This window comes from Amblyomma americanum, chromosome 1, assembly GCF_052857255.1.
Source record: "Amblyomma americanum isolate KBUSLIRL-KWMA chromosome 1, ASM5285725v1, whole genome shotgun sequence".
Taxonomy (NCBI): Eukaryota; Metazoa; Arthropoda; class Arachnida; order Ixodida; family Ixodidae; genus Amblyomma; species Amblyomma americanum.
In genome coordinates this window covers 344,790,176-344,811,157 of record NC_135497.1, presented here as the reverse complement: position 1 = coordinate 344,811,157, position 20,982 = coordinate 344,790,176, and the positions used below count along the sequence as shown (strand labels likewise).

General features: G+C 45.7%; 1 protein-coding gene across 1 annotated transcript in view; it reads right to left on the bottom strand.

The window, feature by feature from the left end:
* Positions 1–17,837, bottom strand: part of LOC144100007 (uncharacterized) — a 31,415-nt gene extending 13,578 nt beyond the window's left edge. The window contains exons 1-2 of the mRNA XM_077633060.1: positions 17,278–17,837; positions 4,248–4,381 (exon numbers count right to left, since the gene is read on the bottom strand). Coding sequence (XP_077489186.1) covers positions 4,248–4,381; positions 17,278–17,762 — 619 coding nt within the window. The 5' untranslated portion in view covers positions 17,763–17,837. The remainder of the gene's footprint in view (positions 1–4,247; positions 4,382–17,277) is intronic.
* Positions 17,838–20,982: the final 3,145 nt, after the last annotated feature.

The window sequence follows — 20,982 nt, the reverse complement described above, 5'->3', positions numbered from 1 at the left end:
AAAAAAAACTGGCGTGCCTTATTCAAACGCCTAGACAGTTATTCGAAAATTATTTGAAAGCTCGAAGAGGGATTCGATTCATTTCGAGAAATTTTGAACATGCGCTGTTTTAACCGTTCAGCGAATGGAATAGGAGGATATTCGATTCGCTATTCAAGACGGGAATATTCGCGCTCACACCATAGAAAAGAACCTCAGCTGGTGAAGAGTTGCAATCAAATGCCGAACCATTCAAGAACCTGTACACAAAGTTTTGTCTGTCGAGGAGAAACGATAATTGGACATTATTAAAGCGCTGGTGGCACGCGTGCTACTCGTGTGTCGAAAAAGTGGCGGTCAACGCATGTTTTTTTTTTCGATGCGAGCTTACGGCGCTCAACAGGAATAGATCGGAAGATAGATATCCTTGTTATATGTCGCTTTTCGTACTCTCCAATTGTTAATTGTTGGAACTTGTTCGGAACTACACGATTCTTTATCTGAATGTTGAAGATTCATTAGAATAGTTTAATCAGATTAATTAGAATATACTACTATATAGTTACTTAATATCCACAATTAGCTTTGAACGATGCAGCTTAATTCCTGGCCAGACAATGCTACTGTAACTATCTTTCGCAGTTTAACGAAAAATGTTTAACAAGCAGAATAAAACGACCTTCATACTGGAGCGTGTGGAAAGGTAAATTTTCAACGCATCAAATTTGTCTACCTTTTATTCTAATTGCGCAGGAAAAAAAATTTTTAATGAAGACGGTTCTGTGCAAGCGAAAATGGCGTCTATCAGTAGCCACTGGCAGGTGGCAACCTGCCCAGCGGGCTACGGTTGAACTTATGCTCCCGATATGAAGTTCGTATACTACCTCGGATGTTACGAACACACCGGATAAAAGAACCTTTCGTGGGCTAACCTCGGATGTAACGAACTTTCGTGTCTGGATTCCAGGCACGACACGATCTTAATCGGATTCGAGACACGATCGGATGCAACGAATTTAGAGTGTTGACCTCGATTATTATGAACGTAAGTGTAACACCTCGGATACAGAAAACTTAGCGCGTCAGCCTCGGATATAACGAACGCTTGGCTGCTAACGCTTTCAAACGATCAACAAAAGGCTTGTTATGCGTATTTTCGGCTGTTTTCCTGCTTAAAAAATAATGCATTCAAAGTGAGGTTACGCCATAAAATTAAGGCAGGCCTCCTAGGCAACCATTTCGTTTTTTTTTAATTACTAAACATTTGCAAATTATTCACGCTAATTACTACATTAGATAAAAATGAGAAAACGTTTATTATTTTCACAACAATAGTTAATATTAATGATGTCTTTTCCGTCAACGCCATCGCGTATTGTTCTAGTGCCGTGTTTCTTGCGCAACGTTGTCCACGCCAACGCAGGCAGCGCACATCTCTGGCACTACCGCTGCATAGCTCGAAGCGCGAATATTAGTTTCGTAGCAGTAGTACTGGACGAAGAACAGTGTGTTGCAGTTTAACATGTTCACGCGCAGCGGCCTGCGATGCTGATCTGTTCGCGCCGCCGCAGGTTCGACTTCCAGTAGTGGATGTTTTTTTTTAGCTTAACGTGACCTCGCTGTTGCTATAGGCGACGAGACAAGATCAAAAAATCAAAAGATTCTTGGTTGGTGAGATTGTGAGTGCTTTCGTTGAGAATCTTATTGAGATCGGGGAAATCGCTCACATTTCAACCTTTCAGCCCCACGTCCTCCGTTTCAACAGTCATTAATTACTGAGAAGAGGCCGATGCTATATTTTTAGATTTCTGAAAAGCATTCGATGTTGTGTCACATCCTAAATTAATATATACGCTTGAAATAATTGGTCTTCCTAAGTTTGTAGTTACGTGGGTTGCGTCATATCTTGCCAACCGTATAAAGTTTGTTGACGTAGACAGTTACCAGTTACTTCAGGCGTTCCACAGGGAGGGGATCTAGGCCGTCGTTATTTCTGACATATATATATATAAATGAAATCGTTAGTGTTATAACTGAACCAGTTCAAACTAGACTGTTTTTGCAGATGATTGCATTTTGTTTAACAAAATCAACAGCCCTAGTGCTCAAGTTTTCGTTAATTTTAACCTCTAGAAGATTGACACATGGTGTGGCAGTGGGGGTTTGCAATTTACTGCCGAAAAAAAAAACTTCCAAACTTATGAAAATTTCCAGCAAAGAACTTGCGCAACCCTTTCCATAGATCATTTTCTTTTCTCGCATGTCCTTGTAGAAGCTAGTGAATATAAATGTATCGGTGTTAACATACCTAAAGGTATATGCTGGAACAGTCAGATTGCCAACATTTGCACGTCTTCCTCCTAAAATTAGGTTTTCTTCGCCACAAGCTGGAAAACGTTCCTTCAAGGGTAAAAAGTTTAGCATACTACAGCCTCATAAGACGAAAACTAGAGTATGTTTTTACGGTCTAGGATCCTTGGGGCAGAGGAGTCTATTTATCGAAGAGCCGTAAGTTTCATCGTATCAAGGTGTCGGGCTACTGATTCCATATCACTATTGCAAACACGAAGAAAAATTCAGAGGCTTTTCAGAGACAAACTTTTTATGAGTCCTTGACCTTATGTTATGCTCCTTACTACTCGACTGAAGAGACATCATCATGCCCAATTTCTTACTCAGTGTCATGCCGTAATAAACGCCTTTAAGCACATTTTTTATCCACGCGCAACTAAGGAATGGAACAAGCTGCATTCTGATGTGATGATGACCATTTAATCTATTGACGAATTGATTATTTTCTTCTCATAGTCGTGTTTTGCATTTGTGTGAATTTTTTCATATTACTGTGGAACATGTCTCGTTGTAATTAATTTTTGACATCGTTACATATTATGCTCTATTAATTATATTGATATTAAATTGTTACGGATTAATTCATTTTTATTCTTCTTGCCCCTCCTGCTAGAGGTAGTTGTAAGGACCTGCAGTATATGATGAATAAAAAAAATATTTCGGTCCTTTTGGCCCATTGCATTTCTTGACAGTTTTTAGCTGTGTTGTTCTTCACTTAGACTTGTTGCTTTGTTAGAAGCTGAATTTCATAAAAAGTAACAAGTGTAAGTGAAGGAGAACACGGCTAAAAACAAAGTTGCCAATGAATATAAAAAGTAAAAAGCCAAAAGGGGCGGTTGGTTTTTTTGGGGAAAGGAAACAGCGCAGTAGTCTCACATATCGGCGGACACCTGAAGCGCGCCGTAAGGAAAGGAATAAAGGAGGGAGTGAAAGAAGAAAGGAAGAGGTGCAGCAGTGGACGGCCCCGGAATACTTTCGACCACCTGGGGATCTTTAACGTGCACTGACATCGCACAGCACACTGGCTGAATTAAAGGCGGACGTGGGGATGGTAGGTGAAAACCTGAGGGCCTTCCCCAATTACACCAATATTCTCAAGGTAAATGTATATTAGTGCCATATGCACCTCTTCAAATCTACGTTATCCTTGCGCTGTCTTAAAGGCGTTATAAATCCGGCAAAGGAAGTGCCTGACCAAGAAAACTGTCGCGATGAAAATACAAATCTCAAAGCAACTTCACGTTGCTTTTTTCTCCAGGCATATTGACCAACTCGCCCAACTTTCTGCTCTAAGCAATTAAAAGCGCCTATTTCTTGCTTTCCTTTGGCTGATTATTTTTCGCACCCTGGAGAGCAGAGTGCGTAACAAAATACGATCGCAACAAGGAAAACAGTGCTAGATACCTGTGCAATCAATAAAAAAAATGGTCTGGGCTACCGCAGTAGCAGTCCTTTTTTCGGGTGCCATACATTATAGACAGAAGCGTCACCCCTAGATCGTGAAAATTGCCAAATGTTCGACATTCATCTCTATTTGCACCATACTTTTCTAATCCCTGCTTGGTTATTTGCCAGCCCACTTTTTGTACAGCTGGGTTCCATTTTCGGCGCCTAAGTCCCGTAGCTCAGCCAAGGACTACGCTTTTGACACCGTGTTGCAGCGTGACATTGCAGCTTACACAACCGTGAGCATGCCAGTGATGCCATCGTGCATATCCGCACGTCGTGCCTCCGAATCTCCGCTGCATGCAAAACGTGGGTGGAGAACGACACAATGTCTTACGCTTACAATTTTTGCCTGCGCGTATTCCTTCTTGCCAAACGTCGCGGCGACCGAAACTGATACTCTACTTGGCGGCAGATACGCCTGCCCTTGATGTCCGCTAGACTATAAAGGCGACAGAAAAGAGACTCACGGATGACTTGGGTGCAAACGCAACTCTTTTCCCTGCAGTGTCCGGCCACGTGCTTCAAGTCTGTTCTGTTCTTGTGTTTTTCTTTGCAGCTTTGATCGCATTCAGTATCTGCGCACTGAGTCTTGTTCGTGTCACTGCAACGAGAACAACTTCTTTACTTTATCATGCCGTGTGGACATAAAAAGGTGCCCCTAACTGCAGTTCCGGTAATTTGGAAGCACTGGACATGGGGAAATAAAGAAGCTTTGGCCATAGTGCGAAATAGAAACGCAGGCCTTGCGCATACTAATTTCCGATTAGGGTGGTGAACTAGGCCAGTTGGAAAATATTCGTCCGGAAGTAAATCAGAGCGAAGAGAGGAGAGGACGAACGTGGCGCTCTCTCACAAAAGAAAAGTTTATTAAACTACAGTAGCAGATTTATAATCTCGAGGTATGCGAATGTGGAAAGACGGGAGCGTAAACCAACCGGTGTTCATCGATAATGCCAAGACAAAAATGCAGATTCTCTACCATACAACTGAACGGAGGGACGGCTCACCCATTCTACCCAACCTCTCGAGATATGAAAGGCTTCAGAAACTTCCCTTCTTATCTTATGGTGAAAAAATGAAATCTGACCATCATAGAACAGCGGCTTAAACACTCACTTATTTTTCTGTTTACTCTTATTTCCTTCCTTCTGTACACATGTGCCACAATATGCTGACAGATGCGAGCTTGCCGGGACACCCAAAGACAAAAAATGCTCTTGCAGCGGCACATCGACGCGCCGACCTGTCGGGCCGCTTTAACTGCAACCGCACGACAATTGCACCTTGTAAACAACCCCTATCTTACTAGGCACATAGCCTGTCCTATGCCTGCCACCGCGTCCGATGGGTCGTGCTTGAGGGGTTGTTTCCATCCACCGCTCCAGGATAGGGTAGACTCCCCCAACCTTGTTCGGTGTCGAGAAAGCCACGCGTATTCTGTACCTCGCGCTCACATTCTTCAGGCCATGAGACATCTTATTTAGGCACGGAATGACAGCAGGCTTCTGCCTTAGCGACCTATCCTCACCCGGCGTGTTCACATCGCTCTTCTTGAGGCTTTTTAGCAAGCCTTCGCTTACAGAAGCAACGAGCCCTTGTGGATAGTCGGCTTTCGCTAACCTTTCACACTGAATAGCAAAGGCAGAGCACATCTGATGGCGGAAAGACCTCGTGAGCGCCGACTTAAAGTATGAGACCCCAATTTCCCTCTTCACCGTCTTCGAATGCGCCGCTGTGAAGTTCAGGACAGGTTTTCTTGACTTTGGGTGGTGCGCCCAGCAAGCGTGCTGTGCCTCACCTCGATACGTATATCAGGAAACTGCACAATCCCTGCACAACAGCGAACTCTAATCCCATGCCTGCTCCTTGAACACCTTCACCACCTCACCCATGGCCACCGGTTGGTCTGCAGACCTTACAAGCACCAAGTAATCGTCTGCGTACCTAAACATTTGTAGGGCGAGCCCTTTCACTCAATGTTTAAGTGCATGCAGGCTGCGAAAATGTCACTCAGGATAGGAGCCACCCCCGAGCCTACGCAGACGTAAAGACTATTCTGTCCCTTCACAAATGTTGAAGCGACGTAAAAATCGGGAACTTCAAGAAAAACTTCAACTGAAATACCACACTTATTGCGAAAGGCAACTTCATCATTTTCCACCTTAATGGAATTCCTTACGTGGCTCGTTATGGTGGAATGGGAGAGGGAATAAACATATCCATCACATTGACACTGAAGGTGTCAGAGCCCACCGGCTCTTGAAGCATTTGGAACTCAGCGAGCTCCCCCGAGTTTCTTAACCTGAACGGGTTTTCAATGGACAGACCTGACAAATACCGCTATAAATACGCCGAAACCTTATTTTGCCAAGTGCTCCTTTCTGACACAATTGCAAGGAATGGCATTTCTTGCTTATGAGTCTTTATAGTAAAGAACACCCTTAGTTTGCCCAAGTGCGCTTTTCTAACCTTGTCAGCCAACCGCTCTTGTCCGAAACCCAGCAGCAGTCCTCGTGCCATGTGTTTAACCTCGCAACTTTTCGCTGAGAACGTATAATTTTTTTTTCCACAAAGCTTCAGCTTTCTGCCAGAACAGCTCACTTTAGGAAGTGAAAAAAAAAAAACTTTTTTGCCCGACACAAACACACGCAAGTCCTTGCTTGCTCGACACTTCACCCCCTCAACTCCTCAAGCATGACCCACCGAATGTGATGTTAGGCACAGGACAGGCTATGTACCTTGTAAGGTAGGAGTTGTTTATAAGGTGCAATTGTCGTGTGGTCGGAATTAAGGTGGCCAGATGGGCCGGTGCGTCAATGTGCGGCTGCGAGAACGTTTTTTGTCTCAGAGTGTTGGCAAGATTGTACCTGTCAGCACATTGCGCCTTATGTAGACAGAAGGAAGGAAATAAGAGTAAAAAGGAAAAAAATAAATGTGTTACCGTCTGTTCCATGACGCTCAGATTTTATTTTGTCATCTTGATAAGTTAACACGGAAAGTTTCTGAGGTATTTCATATCTGGAGAAGTTGGCTTGAATGGATCAGCTGCCCCTCCCTTCAGCTTTATGATAGGGATTCTGCATTTTTGATTTGGTATTTTCCGTGAGCACCCGTCCGGTGGTGGTTTTTTGGTTTACGACCCACTCTTCCCGCATGTGCGTTCCTCCGCGTTAGAAATGTGCTCTGTCGTTTAATAAAGTTTTAATATGCGAGACAGCGCCCGTGTTTGTCCTCTCCCCTCTTAGTTTATGCTTTTCGCAGTATTTTATTTGAGTACGAATATCATTTCCCGCTATCTGCAGAATGCAAGGTCTGCAGACCATGAAAATGAAGAAACACGTTACTTATAATTTCACAGAAAAAAAATTGGTTGTGCACTATACATAATTAGTGTTTCACCAAGTTCACTGTTAATAACTACAGGGCAAAGATACAAAGTGTAGAGCCAAAAGTTTTGTAATTGCAACGCTATGCCGACTACAATTGAGCTGAGCCTGAGTGTTGACATATTTTATTAGAATGCTACCGTTCATAACATTTTGGTCTGCACAGGTGTGAAGTCCGGAGGATATAAAACAGTATTTTAGGACGTAGTGAATTGAATCTTTTCGGTGAGCCAAAAGTATAGCGGGTCCCCATTGCACACGGGAGAAAAAAAAATAGCGCATGGTATTGTGGGCTGGAGGCCAACCCAGGCCTTAAACTTGAGAAGCAGTGTGCGTAGGTAAAGCCGATATCGTCGGGGAATATTGCGGAGCCCGCGGAGGGAAAATATGCTCGCTCCATCATCATTGTCGATGCCGAAGCAACGTATATTTTGTTAGCGGGGAAATGAATAGGCAAGGCAGCTCTCGCTTATCTGAACCTACGTTCTGTCAGTATGAGAATTTTTTAGCGATCTTGAAACAGATTTTTAATATAGTATGCCGACTTCACTGTTGGCACACTTAGCGACGATTTCTTAGTTTGCTCTCCGTGTATATAAAGCGCAATAAAGAGAGGGACGGCCAAATAAGCTATTTCTTTTAGCCAAGAGGAGCGCCAAACAGCTTACTGCCAATAATAACGAAAAAGTTGCCTGTTGTGACGATTTATTAAGCATATAATAAGGCATGTAAATTATTGCATAAGATGACCAATAATACATTGTTAGATAAATTAGAATCTCGCTTAATGTATTATTAAAATGTCCCCTTTTTGTTAGAGTGCGTTGCGAGTGACCAACACAATCCAGGCATGGTCAGCCTCTCTTCTATAACTTGCTTCTCACTACCTACGTCCACACCGCTGTATCAAAAATTGATAGGTGCCCCTAATTTCGGGCACCCTATTCTAAGGCCCTATTCTGAGAAGGATGCAGCGATGACGCAGATGTAGAGCATACGCCTCGCGTGCAAGATGACCACGGTTCGAATTGCGATGTCGCGTAATTCTCCACTGGGCAAAATAAAATTTCGTGTTGATGAAATTGAGTAACTAGGCCTGGTGTGCGGCGTGACCCTTACGACTGCAGCTGACAACGCAGCATCTCACAAGAACAGGGTTTGGTGTCCCTGGTGTAGTACTTCTCTACCACCTCCTATATGAATGCACTAATTAACGCCCGGCCAGACAGTTTAAACTGACTAAGGCGGTGGTCAGACATGTGACGCCGCGAACGGTGCTAAGAATCTCTGGATCCGTACAGGCAGCCACTGGAAACTGAACCTTGGAACGTTTGACGCTAGAACGTTATCCAGTGAGGCTAGTCTAGCAGTGCTGTTTGAGGAGCTAGCGGGTATTAAATGGGATGTCGTAATGCTTAATGAGGTTAGGAGAACGGATGAATCATAAACAGCGTTAGAGGGCGGGCACTAACTAAGCTATCGTGGTTTAGCGGACAGTCGAGAGCTTCTATTGATGTTCCCAAGTAATAGAGAGTTGTAGAATAGTTTGACCCTATCGGTGGTGGTATATGGGAATAGCGGGGCGCCAGTGCGCATGAGCAGAACTCAAATGGGGTCGGGCAAGAGGGCAGCGTCGGGCGAAGCGGGGGCGGCTCGCCTCACTATACCATTTCGTCGCTGCCGTTTCACTTTGTCGCGCGTCCGCGGGTGATTAATTGGGCACGAAGATCTTCATTTTTCCGAAGACACCCGCCTCACAAATTGCACTAAAAAAATCCCGTAAATTTTAAGATTGCTTCGGGATTCAGACAGCTCCTAGGATTAGCGAGTGCGCGTTATTCCTTCACCATGGAGATACGACGTGAGAGCGCGCAGGATGTTCAAACGGATCAGTGTTGATCGGTTAAAAAAGAGGTTACAAACTACTGAATTAAAACAAATAAGCCATTTTTAAAAGTTTATTACTAATCTTTGCTTATGCTGGAGCAATGAAAAGCGTCAATAAAATTGAATTTGTGAGATTTCGAATTTAGCGTTTCTCTTTTCAGCCGAAATGGCGCTGGCAGCGGCTAACCTAATTCCGATGTGGCCGGGCCCCTATTCTAAAGCCATCTCAAGTACACGCCCGAAGGCCACAGCACGCAGTGCGAGTGGGGGGTCCCTAAGCTTTGTTCTCTTATTATTTATTAATGCCAAAGCATTATATCGTCGTGAGACCCGAGCAAAAGTTCGTCCAGTCAGCGTTAATCCGAATACATATTTAGAGCCTCGGTGGCTCCTTGAATGAACAAAGAAAAGTATGCAGCCCTAGGTCCAACAACTCTTCTCTTAGTTTTCTCCATGCTCTCCGAAACGGACCTCTGGGCCTACACAAATATGCAACGTTTTATGGCGCATATTTAGTTGAACACAAGTATGACAGAGTGCCTATTTAAATCAAAGTTGCAAGAGACCGCATGGAAAAGCACGAGAGACTCGGAAGCCGCTGGGAGCAGAAATCTGGTTTATGCGAACCAGCCCAAATGGAAGGCTATTTTTGCACAGTCCTTTAAAAGCGGACTACATGGGCTCCCTGTGAGTACTGTCCTACTTCCATTCGCACTTCCGCTGAAGAAGTGAAGCGGTTATGAAGAGTTCCGTGCAAGAGAAATGTGAGTTATAATGTATGCGAGGTCTGACAGGAGATGGCTCATCGGCAACGAAACCCGACGGCGCTGATCGTCAGGGTGGTTCGAAAAACACAGTGACGTCCCCATACTCTCGTATGACGTCAGCAGTAGACAATAAGATAGTGACTTCTGCAGTAAAGCAGAACAGAATCTCTGCCGAAGCTGCGCGTAATCGTACCAGGGACCTCCAGATTGCTAGGCGAGCATGCCACAAAACCGCTTTGCTTCTTGGCGAATTAACTTGCACCTAGTGCACGGGTTTCCCATGTCCAACTTTCCCAGACAAAAATTTTGAAAATTTGGAATTTGTACTATACTGTTATAGAAATATTGAAGGTAATGGTCCATCCATCTGATACGTAGCAAAATATTTTTCAAAATATTTCCATTGATCGCATAGAAGATTTAAGACTGCTTAGAAAACCAACGGGGAACGATTTTGACGACAGCAGAAACGTTAATAGAAAAAAATCAAGACTGCCGTCAGGTGATCTGCTGACATTTGACTGTTGTAGTGAAATCTTGCATTATATGAAAAAAATTGCGTTCATAAACAGGTTACCGCTCAAATATGCTTTCGTTAAGAATTGTTGGGTAAGTTACGACTGTATGCTAATTAGTAGGCGTGCCATTAAAAAGGAAGGAATCTTTAATGAACCTTCCAACAGCGCTCCCCCCCCCCCCCCCACCACCCACAATGAGAAAATACTTTCGCATTCAAAACACGTAAGTAGTCAAGTGTTCTCCGTAATTTTTGAGGATATGGCAGGCAACATAGAACAATTCTACATAATTAACGATATGGTGGCAGTTAACGTAATTAAGCTTAATAAGAGATACAAGTTGAAGACTGCACACGCCTTAGTGGTGAATCTGCAGACTGCAATAGTTTACTGATCATGAATACCTTCTCACGCAAATGGGAGAACCGGAAGTGACCCTGGAAGAGCCCGAATGATGAGACAAGAAAAAAAAGGAATAGACTTCATTTTGTGTGCGCACCGTGGCATCGTACAGGATGTGGAGATGCGCGGATAGATGAGATATAGTGACCGCAGGATGATGAGGTCTGGAATTAGCCTATAGGTTCACGGGGAACGGAGGAACCTCGCAAAAAAGAAGCACGTCAACGAGTTAGCGGTAAGAGGAAAAATTCGGGAATTCACGATCTCGTTGCAGAGCAGATATTCCGCTTTGGTTGAGGACGACGACCTTAGTGTTCAAGCATTCATGATATTCTCCCCCGTTATCATCACGGAGTGTGCAATAAAATTAGGTGGTAGCGTAGCTAGACAGGATACTGGCAAGCTCTCTCACGATACGAAAAATATGATTCAGAAACGCCAGAGTATGAAAGCCTTTAAACCCTTAGATAACATTGAACTGGCAGAATTATCAAAGGTAATCAATAAACGCAAGGCAACTGATACAAGGAAGAATAATATGGAGAAAACAGAGCATATGCTCTAAAAAACGGAGGCATACTAAACGTAGTCAAGAGAAAGCTAAGCATAGGCGAAAATCAGATGTATGCACTAAGATGCCAGGAGAGCAGTATCATTGAAATATGCCTAAGATAAGTAACGCAGTCGAGAAATTCTTCTGCAGAGATCTATACAGCAGGACGCTAATGATGAAGGCAGTGATGTGACGAAATTGGATGTTCCACCGGAAACGAAAGAGTAGGTAAAAAAAGCTTCGGAAGCAATGCAAATGGGGAAAGCGGCTGGTGAGAATTAGGTAACGGCATGTCTGTTGACGTACTGTGGGGAGACTAGGCTAGGAAAGTTGACGGGCGATAGTCAATGTTATGTGACGAATCTGCTACTGCAGGGTGTCAACCGTTTCGCCTGCGCTTGCGGCTCATGTTTTTACGTATTTGCTTTTAATCTGCTGCTCGCACCACTGGACCATCGCGTCTTTTCCGCTCCGCCCTGGTCCAAGGCTCAACTTCGGCCACTCGTACTGCTGAGTCCAGAATTCACGAACGGAACTTCATAGAGTCAGCGCTGAAGCCCTTAAGTATTTTAAACGCCTTCTGCACAAGCCCTCGACAGAGTGGTGTTCTCAGCTCAATACTCCTGTCGGCAACCGCCATTGTGGTGTGTATGTCATTCTATGGAACGTAAGCCATCCGTCAAAGACTAAGTCTTGCGTATTCGCCTTGCCCTTCGTCTTTCTCCAGATGAATTCAATTCGCAAGCGGCCCTTCAGTTCTTTCCGAATTATGACTGCTCCCCTGCACCTGCTCCAGTAAGGCCCAAACATGAAGCAGAGGATAAGATACATGCTCGTTCACCATGGCTGAGCTTATAGCTGCCATTGAAGACATCCGCCCTAACACTGCACCTGCATGGTCATGACGGTGTACCTTATGCCCTATTCCGGAATCTGGACAGTGAAGCATTCACTTCACTTCTCAGAATTTTTAACGAAATCTGGGCATCCAGTGAAATGCCATCCGATTGGAAATGTTCAGTGGTAGTTGCGATACCAAAGCCCGGAAAATCATCCAGAACTCTTGGGGCCCTACGACCGATTTCTCTTACCCCAACTATTTGCAAGCTGTATGAGAAACTGCTTGCCACTCGACTATCCTGGTGGCTCGACCATCATCAGAAATATTCGTCTTCCCAAATTGGTTTCCGACCAGGATATGGAGCCTAGTATGGTCTTGACCACTTTGCCAACGACTTACTATGTCGTTCACCTCACAGCCGGCTCGTTCGCACAGTCCTAGCAACAGATATCACGAAGGCCTACGGCAACATTCTCCACGTAGCCATTCTCAACCCTATGTCATCACTTGGCATGCCTTAGCAAGCTATGTCGAGCAATTCTTTCACAGCGGACATTTGCTATCCGCATTAATGGTAAACGCACAGGACGATTCATTTCTAATAGCGGAGTACCGCAGGGCTCACTTTTAGCCCCAACTCTATTTAACATCGCATTCATTCCTCTCACACACAGTTTCTCCACCCTTCCTAATGTTCAAGTTCTAGCATATGCAGATGACATCGCTCTCTGGTACACAAACCGCTCCGCTAAGGCGCAGCAAGACTGCCTGCAAAATGTCCTCAGTTTTCTTCAGAACTTTCTTGCCAACATTGGCCTCTCCCTAAACCTCTCTAAATCCTGCTATGTCCACGTGGGCAATAAAGCTGGCCGCTGTATTTTCAAAGCCACTCCGCTCGTCCTTACTATTGACAATGAACCACTTCCTGAAGTGGAACATACGAATGTTCTGGGTCTGCACGTTCATGCTTCAGGCAAAGGCACGGCTCGATTGTCAGCTATGCGCAAGAGTGCTATAAACACACTTGGCCTCATTCGCAGAATAGCCAATCGCTCTGGAGGTGCCCGCTCAGATACAGCTCGCCGAATTGTTCGTGCTGGTTTTCAACGCCGGCTCTTATACCAGGCTCAATTTCAACAACTTACGAAACGACAGTGGTCCACACTTGAAGCACTCAACCACGAAGCCATGGGAGTCATTACTGGCCGACCCCGGGCAACCCCTATTTGTCTACTGCAGGAGTATGCGCAGCTTAGCACACTGGAAGATTTAATTACGCAGCGACAAACCAATAGAGCACGGAAAGTTTCTCTTCGTCTGATGTTCGAGCCTATCCTATCTCCATGGGACTATTGTCACATCAAGTCAAACAAGCCTGTTCGTCATAAGAAGACAGAGTTCTCCTCTCCGCCGTTACCACCAACTTTTTCTACGCAACCTGATGGCTGTATCCTTTACACAGATGTCGCCATAGCCCCAACGGGGGGATCACCTGCTTTTATAAGCCCGACACACCTTCAACTCTACAGCCGCCAAACCTACTGTACTGACACTTCATCATCTCTTCCCTTGGGACTGCAAACGATTTTAATGCCATACCAGTTTTACCTGATGACCCTCCTTATAAGCAGATGCACCTATTTACTTATTAACAAGAAGCTCTGAAGCATTTAAACAAAGTCCGCGGTACTTCTCGGATTTCTCAGGCCATACATGCTGCTTGTCAATCTTACCAGGTGCCTATACTCATCCACTGGGTTCAAGCTAACACAGATATCCATAACATCGCACCTGACATGATATCTCGATTAACGGATGTCCCACAAACTCCCCATGCCTCTTTGCCACCAGATCCACTTCTGACACATTTAACATCTTCAACCTCCTTCAGGCAGCGTACACGTGCTGTTATTCCACAGTGTACCTACCCCCTTCCCCACAACCTATCACGGGTGGAGGAGGTCTCTCTGAGGCGGCTGCGGGTCGGAGTGGCCCCTACGCCTGCAGTCGCCACCAGTGACAAAGTGAGGCCAAAAAATTCCCTCACTGCGAAGCACCCGCTGCCGACACTACTGTGCACCACATACTGGGGACATGCCGAGGAACTTCGCTGGCGCGCGCTCGTGTTCTTCAAGAGGCAGGCCTGTCTTCAAACAATGACTCCAATTTCCACTTGTGGCTAACGAAAAACATTTACGCCCGAAGATTATGAGACTTTTTATACGTAACCAGACTTCATGCTTTTATGCCGTGCGGCACCCTTAGTGTCATAAATAAATAAATCAATACTGCTGAGTCCTGACGTCTTGTCCTTCCACTGCCGCTGTAGCCTTAGCCGCCGCAGTTCGGTGCGCCAAGCACGCCTGCCTGTCGCACCGTTATCACTTGTCGAGGGACGGGGAGCAACCATCGCAAACGCGAGCTTGAGCGCGACTGAGCGCAGTGCGCTGCACGAGGCGCTGCGCTTGCGCTACGTCGATGGTGCAAAGCAACGAACGAAGCCGGTTCACTCTACCCTCCGCGCCTCCGAAAAACGCGGGTTCGATCCCAGCCGTGGCGGTCTCATTTCGACGGAGGCGAAATGCTAGAGGCCCGTGCACTGTGCGATGTCAGTGCACGGAGCCCTGCACTACGGCGTCCCTCATAGCGTCATTCGCTTTGGGACGTTAAGCCCCCATAAACACAAAACCTACTGACCATTGGCTTTAATGTATTTAATAGGGTAATTGGTATTAGAATTAAAAGCACATTTGGCATCACTTGACCTCATCTGTCATGCGGGTATTGCGGAACAATCGTGTAGGATAGGCACATGTAAACGTACTAGTAAATGTCTGCGGTGACTACATAGCTACCCCAGTCCACAACAGAGAAAGTGACAAATACCCAATCAGGCAGGAGCACACGATCTCTGCAGTACTATGCACAACGTGGTTACATGATGTATTCAGACAACTGGTTTGGGAGGGCTTGAAGAAAAAAAAATGTCAAAGAAGAATACCTTAGTTATCTTTGATTTGCCGATGACACTGCACGTGCTAAGTAACTCAGGCAATGTACGGCATTGCATGGTTGTGGATTGAGACAGGCAAATCCGGACGGTCGGTCTAGAAACTAATGTGCAGAAAACTGAAGTAATGTTCAGCAATATCGGAAGGAAACAGCAGTTTGCATTAAAGAGCGAAGCATTATGTATCATTGTCATCAGGGAATGCATCTACTTAGGGCAGGTAGTGACCACTGACCTATGCCACGAGACTGAAATAGCTAGGAGATTAACGATGGGGCGGTGTGTATTTGGCAGACAGTCTCAGGCCATGAATAGCTGCGCACCGCTCTCCCGCACGAAAAATGTATGCAACAGTTGTATTTTTCCAGCACTCACCTATGGGGCGGAAACATGGAGGCTTATGAAAAGGTTCAAAAATAACCTAAAGACAGCGCAGTGAGCTGTGGAAAGAAAAACTGTGGGGGTAATGTTAAGAGACAGGAAAACAGCAGAACTGTTCAGGAAAGAAACGCGAGATAATGATATCATAGTGGAGATCAAGAAAAAGTGGGTATGGGCAGGACATGTAAAGCGAAGGCAAGATAACCGATGGGCCCTTAGATTAGTGGAATGGGTCCAACGGAAGGTGAGCAATGAGTGGAAGAAAGTCAGTTGGGCGGGTGAGATTAGAAAGTTTTCAGAGATAAGGTGGCTATGCGGAACAGCGCAGGGGCCATGTATGAAGGAGGTCATTGTCTTGCAGTGCACACAGTTACGCTGGTGCTGTTGCTGTTGATGATGATTCTAGGATTATTCGCGTGTATGGCATTTTTCTGGGGTCAAGGAGTTATAGTGCAATAAAAATCCCACTACCTGAACCGCTGTTGTTTGAAATCCGTAGCCAGCAGAGCGCAGGAGCGTTATTTTCCTGCAAAGTGATACCGACTATCGCGCTCTCAGCGCTGAGTGAGGCAGTACTGCTTTGGTAGGTGAGAATCCATTAACCTTTGAAAATGTATGAAAAAAAAACGAAGATGAAAAAAGGCACTCTTCCAAAAACTATGAAGAGGACACGAAGAGGGAAGACGAACAACGCGAAGAGATGCATCAAATTATTTACGGGCGCATGAGCGTTATTCAATTCACGCAACTGAAGCGTTCGGCCACTGCAGTGGTCTGCAGAAAAGAAAAACTAGGAGACCATTCATGTTACGTACGCTAAAGCCGTAGCGCTTGAAAGACGTGCAGCAGATTATCGACACTTTGGCCGGTGCATGCTGCCGCTGACATGCGCATGCTAATGTGTGAAGAAAGCGAACAAACGCTGAAGCCGAGGAACACATAGGGTAACGTTTTCATTTTTTAAAATAAAATTTATGGCCTCGATAAATTGTAACTTAGATGTGTAACCAACTTTTACCCGAAAGATAATTGATTAGAATGTAAAAGAAGAAAAAAACGACCTCATGCAGCAGGTGGGAACCGAACCCACGACATCAGCTAGTCGCGTGCGATGCTCTACCAACTGAGTGAGCTACGACAGTAGCTGTCCAATCTTCTACTTTCGAAAGTGTTTGTGTTGTTTGTAACCTAATTTTGAGACTGTTGACCAGAGTCACCCTCAACCATAGCGATGGATGCAGGAACGTCCCGTTACACTGTTTCATGTAGAACATGATATGTTAAGCAGTCAAGTCTCGCATTGCTCGCGCCTTGGCGCACGAGAGCCTCGCCAAAAAACATATAGTCTAGCGTCCGATATAATACTTATATTTACACAATGTACATGACTCCGTGTAGCTAGAAAGCCAAGACTGCATGCTGCTCTCTTCAGTCAGTCACAGAATGCCTTCTCTGAAAATAATTTCCTTACTGTCCGTGCCCTAGTGTTGTAGTTTGATGGCTTAAATTTGCCACTGAGAGGAAGCAGCACTCGCACACTGCAAACCCGAGCATTGTAACAACTTGTTAATTATTGCGGAATGGTAGACCATGGTTACAGCTTTACGGTAACTGCATGACTATGCATCAGTTTCAAGGGTGACCTCTGTTGAGTTAATACCTTTAAAGTGCCGCGTGCACTATCTGGCAAACGTAATGTTTTAACTCAAGCAACGCTTCTATCTAAAAGCGGTGATATAAAAGAATACTAACGTGGTAGATGGTCCGTCGTCGGGTTTCGTTTTATTATTTGTGGTGGAATCATCTGGCGGTTGTCCATCTTCAGGTTTCGTTTTATTATTTTTGGTAGAATCATCTGGTGGTTGTCCATCTTCAGGTTTCGTTTTATTATTTTTGGTGGGATCCTCTGGTTGTTGTCCATCTTCAGGTTTCGTTACATTATTTTTGGTGGGATCCTCTGGTTGTTGTCTACCTTCAGGTTTCTTTCCATTATTTTTGGTGGGATCCTCTGGTTGTTGTCCATATTCAGGTTTCGTTCCGTTATTTTTGGTGGGATCATCTGGTTCTTCGTTATCTTTGGGGTCACTGTTATCCTCTCCGCTCTGTCTTCCTGGATTTATTGGGTTGTCCTGGTTATCACCGGCTTCTTCCTTGTTTTCAGAGCCTGGCCGATTTTCGTGACAGATACTCAAGGCACACAATAGCACTATCCAGAACGCAATCAACATGGGCCGCATTTTTGCCTTTGGACGACTACTTTTCGATCAGTGCTGCCTTGTTTTTAAGCGCTAACAATCAGAAACGAAATCCACAAGAAGGCTTCATTTATTTCCCTTTTCCAAGTTCATTTTGTACTGGCCATCTTTATAGGCATTTTTGTTCATCTAGAAAACCGACGCTCAATGTGATCGCCAATGTGGGTAAACATAAAAGCCGCCAGCCGTGCGCCTTTTTGTTTTTGCAATAGTGTGAAAAGCGACGTTTCCTGCCTTTTCACGAACATCTGAGAGTGTATGGCACAGCACATGCGCTTATTCGTTTTCATTTGCTAACAAACAAGTGTGCGCATAAACTCCGTAACTTTCTCTTATTCTGCACATGGAACAAAGGGGCGTAGTTATATTGAAAGGTGAAAAAAGAAAGCTCAGTTCAAACCACTTTCGTCAAAGTCCTGGGTATCTCGCAAATGCCCGAATGAGCAAAGTATAACGAGAAGATTCGCGTTTAATGTCTTAATAGAGTGGAGTCTGGGTGTTGGTGATGTGGTAGCAAAGTAAGTATTTCAGTCTACCTCGACGCTGAGAGCTTGTTTGCACACAACGTAACGCGGTCTTCAGGCTGGCCCAGTCGCGCCGCGAAGTGCTTAGCCGCTTTCGACGTTTTGCGGCAACGTCAGCGAATTAATACGCATGAGTAGACAACAGTGTGGGAAGGCGAAAGACAGGCATAAAGCACGACGAAACATATCAATAGGAAACGTCGAAACAAAAAACCGAAAAAAAACATAGAAAAATGACAATCGTCAAAATATTGCAACTGCCAAGCAGCAGGTGTAAGAAAACAAGGAACAGAAGTGAAAAACACGATTTGTCATTGATACCCGGAACAAGAGGCTCAGAATTCGTGTTCCCTGTCAGTCAACCACACTGAAGGTTGTATGGTGCAATTTTCCTTGCTCACGCGGATGTGAACGGCTTCCATCCGTTCTCGAATTCATTGATCTCGTCTTTCCCGCTCCTGGAAAATTGGCCAGAATATGTTCCTAGGCACGAAGCCGGCGGGATTATATTGGAAGAACAAAAAGGAAAAAAATGCTGGTGGTTCAGCTTTGCTAACCAAAAAAAAAACTGTGCGGAAGCAGGATTTTGCAAATGGACACTAACGGCGCGTACCTGGAAGTGCGATTGAAAGCGTGTTTCCTTTCCTTTCGTGACTTACGCACAGATCGAAGTTGTTGAAGACGACGTTGTGCAATGCATAGCGCGAGAGTGTGTTGCATTTTAATAGGAGGTAAGATCGGGGGCAACAATGGCTTAGTGCTCTCGTGCTGTAGCCAGCGAAGCTGTTCTGTTCGCACCACGACTAACTTCAGAGCTTCCCCACACACCCGCATTTTACAGGTTATGAGGCCAGCAGAGCTTTCGCACTAAAATGGGTGCAGCGTCAACCAAATGGCCCCATTCGTTACTTGTGGCGTCGGGTTGCCGTTGTTAACAAGTTGCCGCTGTTACGTGGTGCCTTGTACATCGGCTAAACCGGCGGGTGTAGAAATGCTCTGCTGAAGCACTGCGGCCCGTGCAGTTGCAATGATGAGGAGAAAAAGAGAAAAAAATGGCGGTGGTTTAGCTCTGGCTAAACCTGGAGTGACGCGAGAGCTGGGCGTTCCTTCTTCATCTTCGTCCCTGGACGTGGTTTGGCTATCGGCGGCTAGGCGCTCCTTTCGAGCCGCGTCGTTCTTACGCTGCTTATCGAGGCGTATCGCACGCTCTTCATCCGTCTCCTCGGCTCGCCGCCTCCTCTTGGATTCGTTCCAACGCCGAGCCCTGGCTTCTTTCAGAGCCGCCGAGCTCAGCTCGTCCCCTCCTGCGCTCTAAATCTTTGCCCCGGCGGCTCCGCCGAGCAGCTGCAACACCCCTCCTCCTGTCCACTGTACCCCCCCCCCCCCCCCTAACTCGACACGGTGCATGCGCACAGCTGTTGCAGCTCGGTTTCGCCGCGCCGCCGGCAGCAGCAGCTGCTCCTCACCACGCGACCAACCGGCGCCGCCACGGAGCTCAAGGGGTGCCACGCTAAAGGCTCGAAGAGCTGGTGTATTGTAGCTCTCGCTACAAAAATGACCAGCTTTGTTCGCCAGAGTGTCTATTCTTTTGAGGCACCGAGATCCATTAGTTCTAGAACGGATGGAACTATTCCATATGTGCACGAGCTAGGAAAACTATCTGACAACCATCAGTGGGGTTGACTGATAGAAAATACGAATTTTTAGCCTCTTTCGGGTATCAGTGATAAACTCCGCCAGGCGCTACTAACCTTTGCTTTCTGACACCTGTTGCATGGTGGTTTCGATTTTTTAACGATTGTCAGTTTTCGACGCTTCTTTGTTTTGTTTGTTCTTTGTTGCAATTTTTTTCTTTTAATACGTGTACCTTCGGGGAACAAAGTTTCAGTTGGGAATTGTCGCTTGTCTTCGTCGCTCCTCATCTGTCTTTCCTGTTCACACGCTGTTATCTACATGCATAATAACCAACTGGCCCAACTTTCTGCACAACTTTGGAACTTCCTGCGGGCGGCGAGAACGGGCAAAGGCAGGGGACACAGAATCAGGCACGTCCGCCAGCAGCAACGTCGTAGTCGGCACGCGACGATCGCTCTTCGTCTTTGTCTCTTTCAGTTGCTGCTCTATATACCTTCCTTTCTAAAGAAGTATTGTCCCGATGCTAAACTGATAGCAAAAAAATTGGCAGTGGCTTAGCTCGGCTACGCCTGGATATACATAGCGAGAGGTACGTTTTTCTGTCTCAGCTTGTTTTGGTCACTGTATGTTTAGCAATGAGAGACATCGGGCTCCATCTCGGCGGCTATGCCCCGCCTATTACGCTCGGAAGTCTGGCATCTCCGTTTGGCAAGCCGTTCTTCTGTCTGTTTCTGGTGTCTCCGCTGCTCTCTTCACCTTCTTACGCTCATTCTCTCTTTACTAAGTAACCAACTGCCAGGCGACAACCTCAGGATCGGAAGAGTTAATCTTCGCTTGTCTGTACCGCCGTTTAGCCGCGACTGGACTCTGCTTCTGTGCATCCATGTCAAACGTTGTGATACAGCCGCCCATTACGTCTCCGCCTTTTATACGCAATTCTGCGCATGCGACGCGCGGTTCGGGTGATAGAGCGGCGTGCGGCGCGGCGGCGACGAAGCGCGTGGCGCAGCTGTGGGGTATCTGTGGTTACAATGTTATCGATG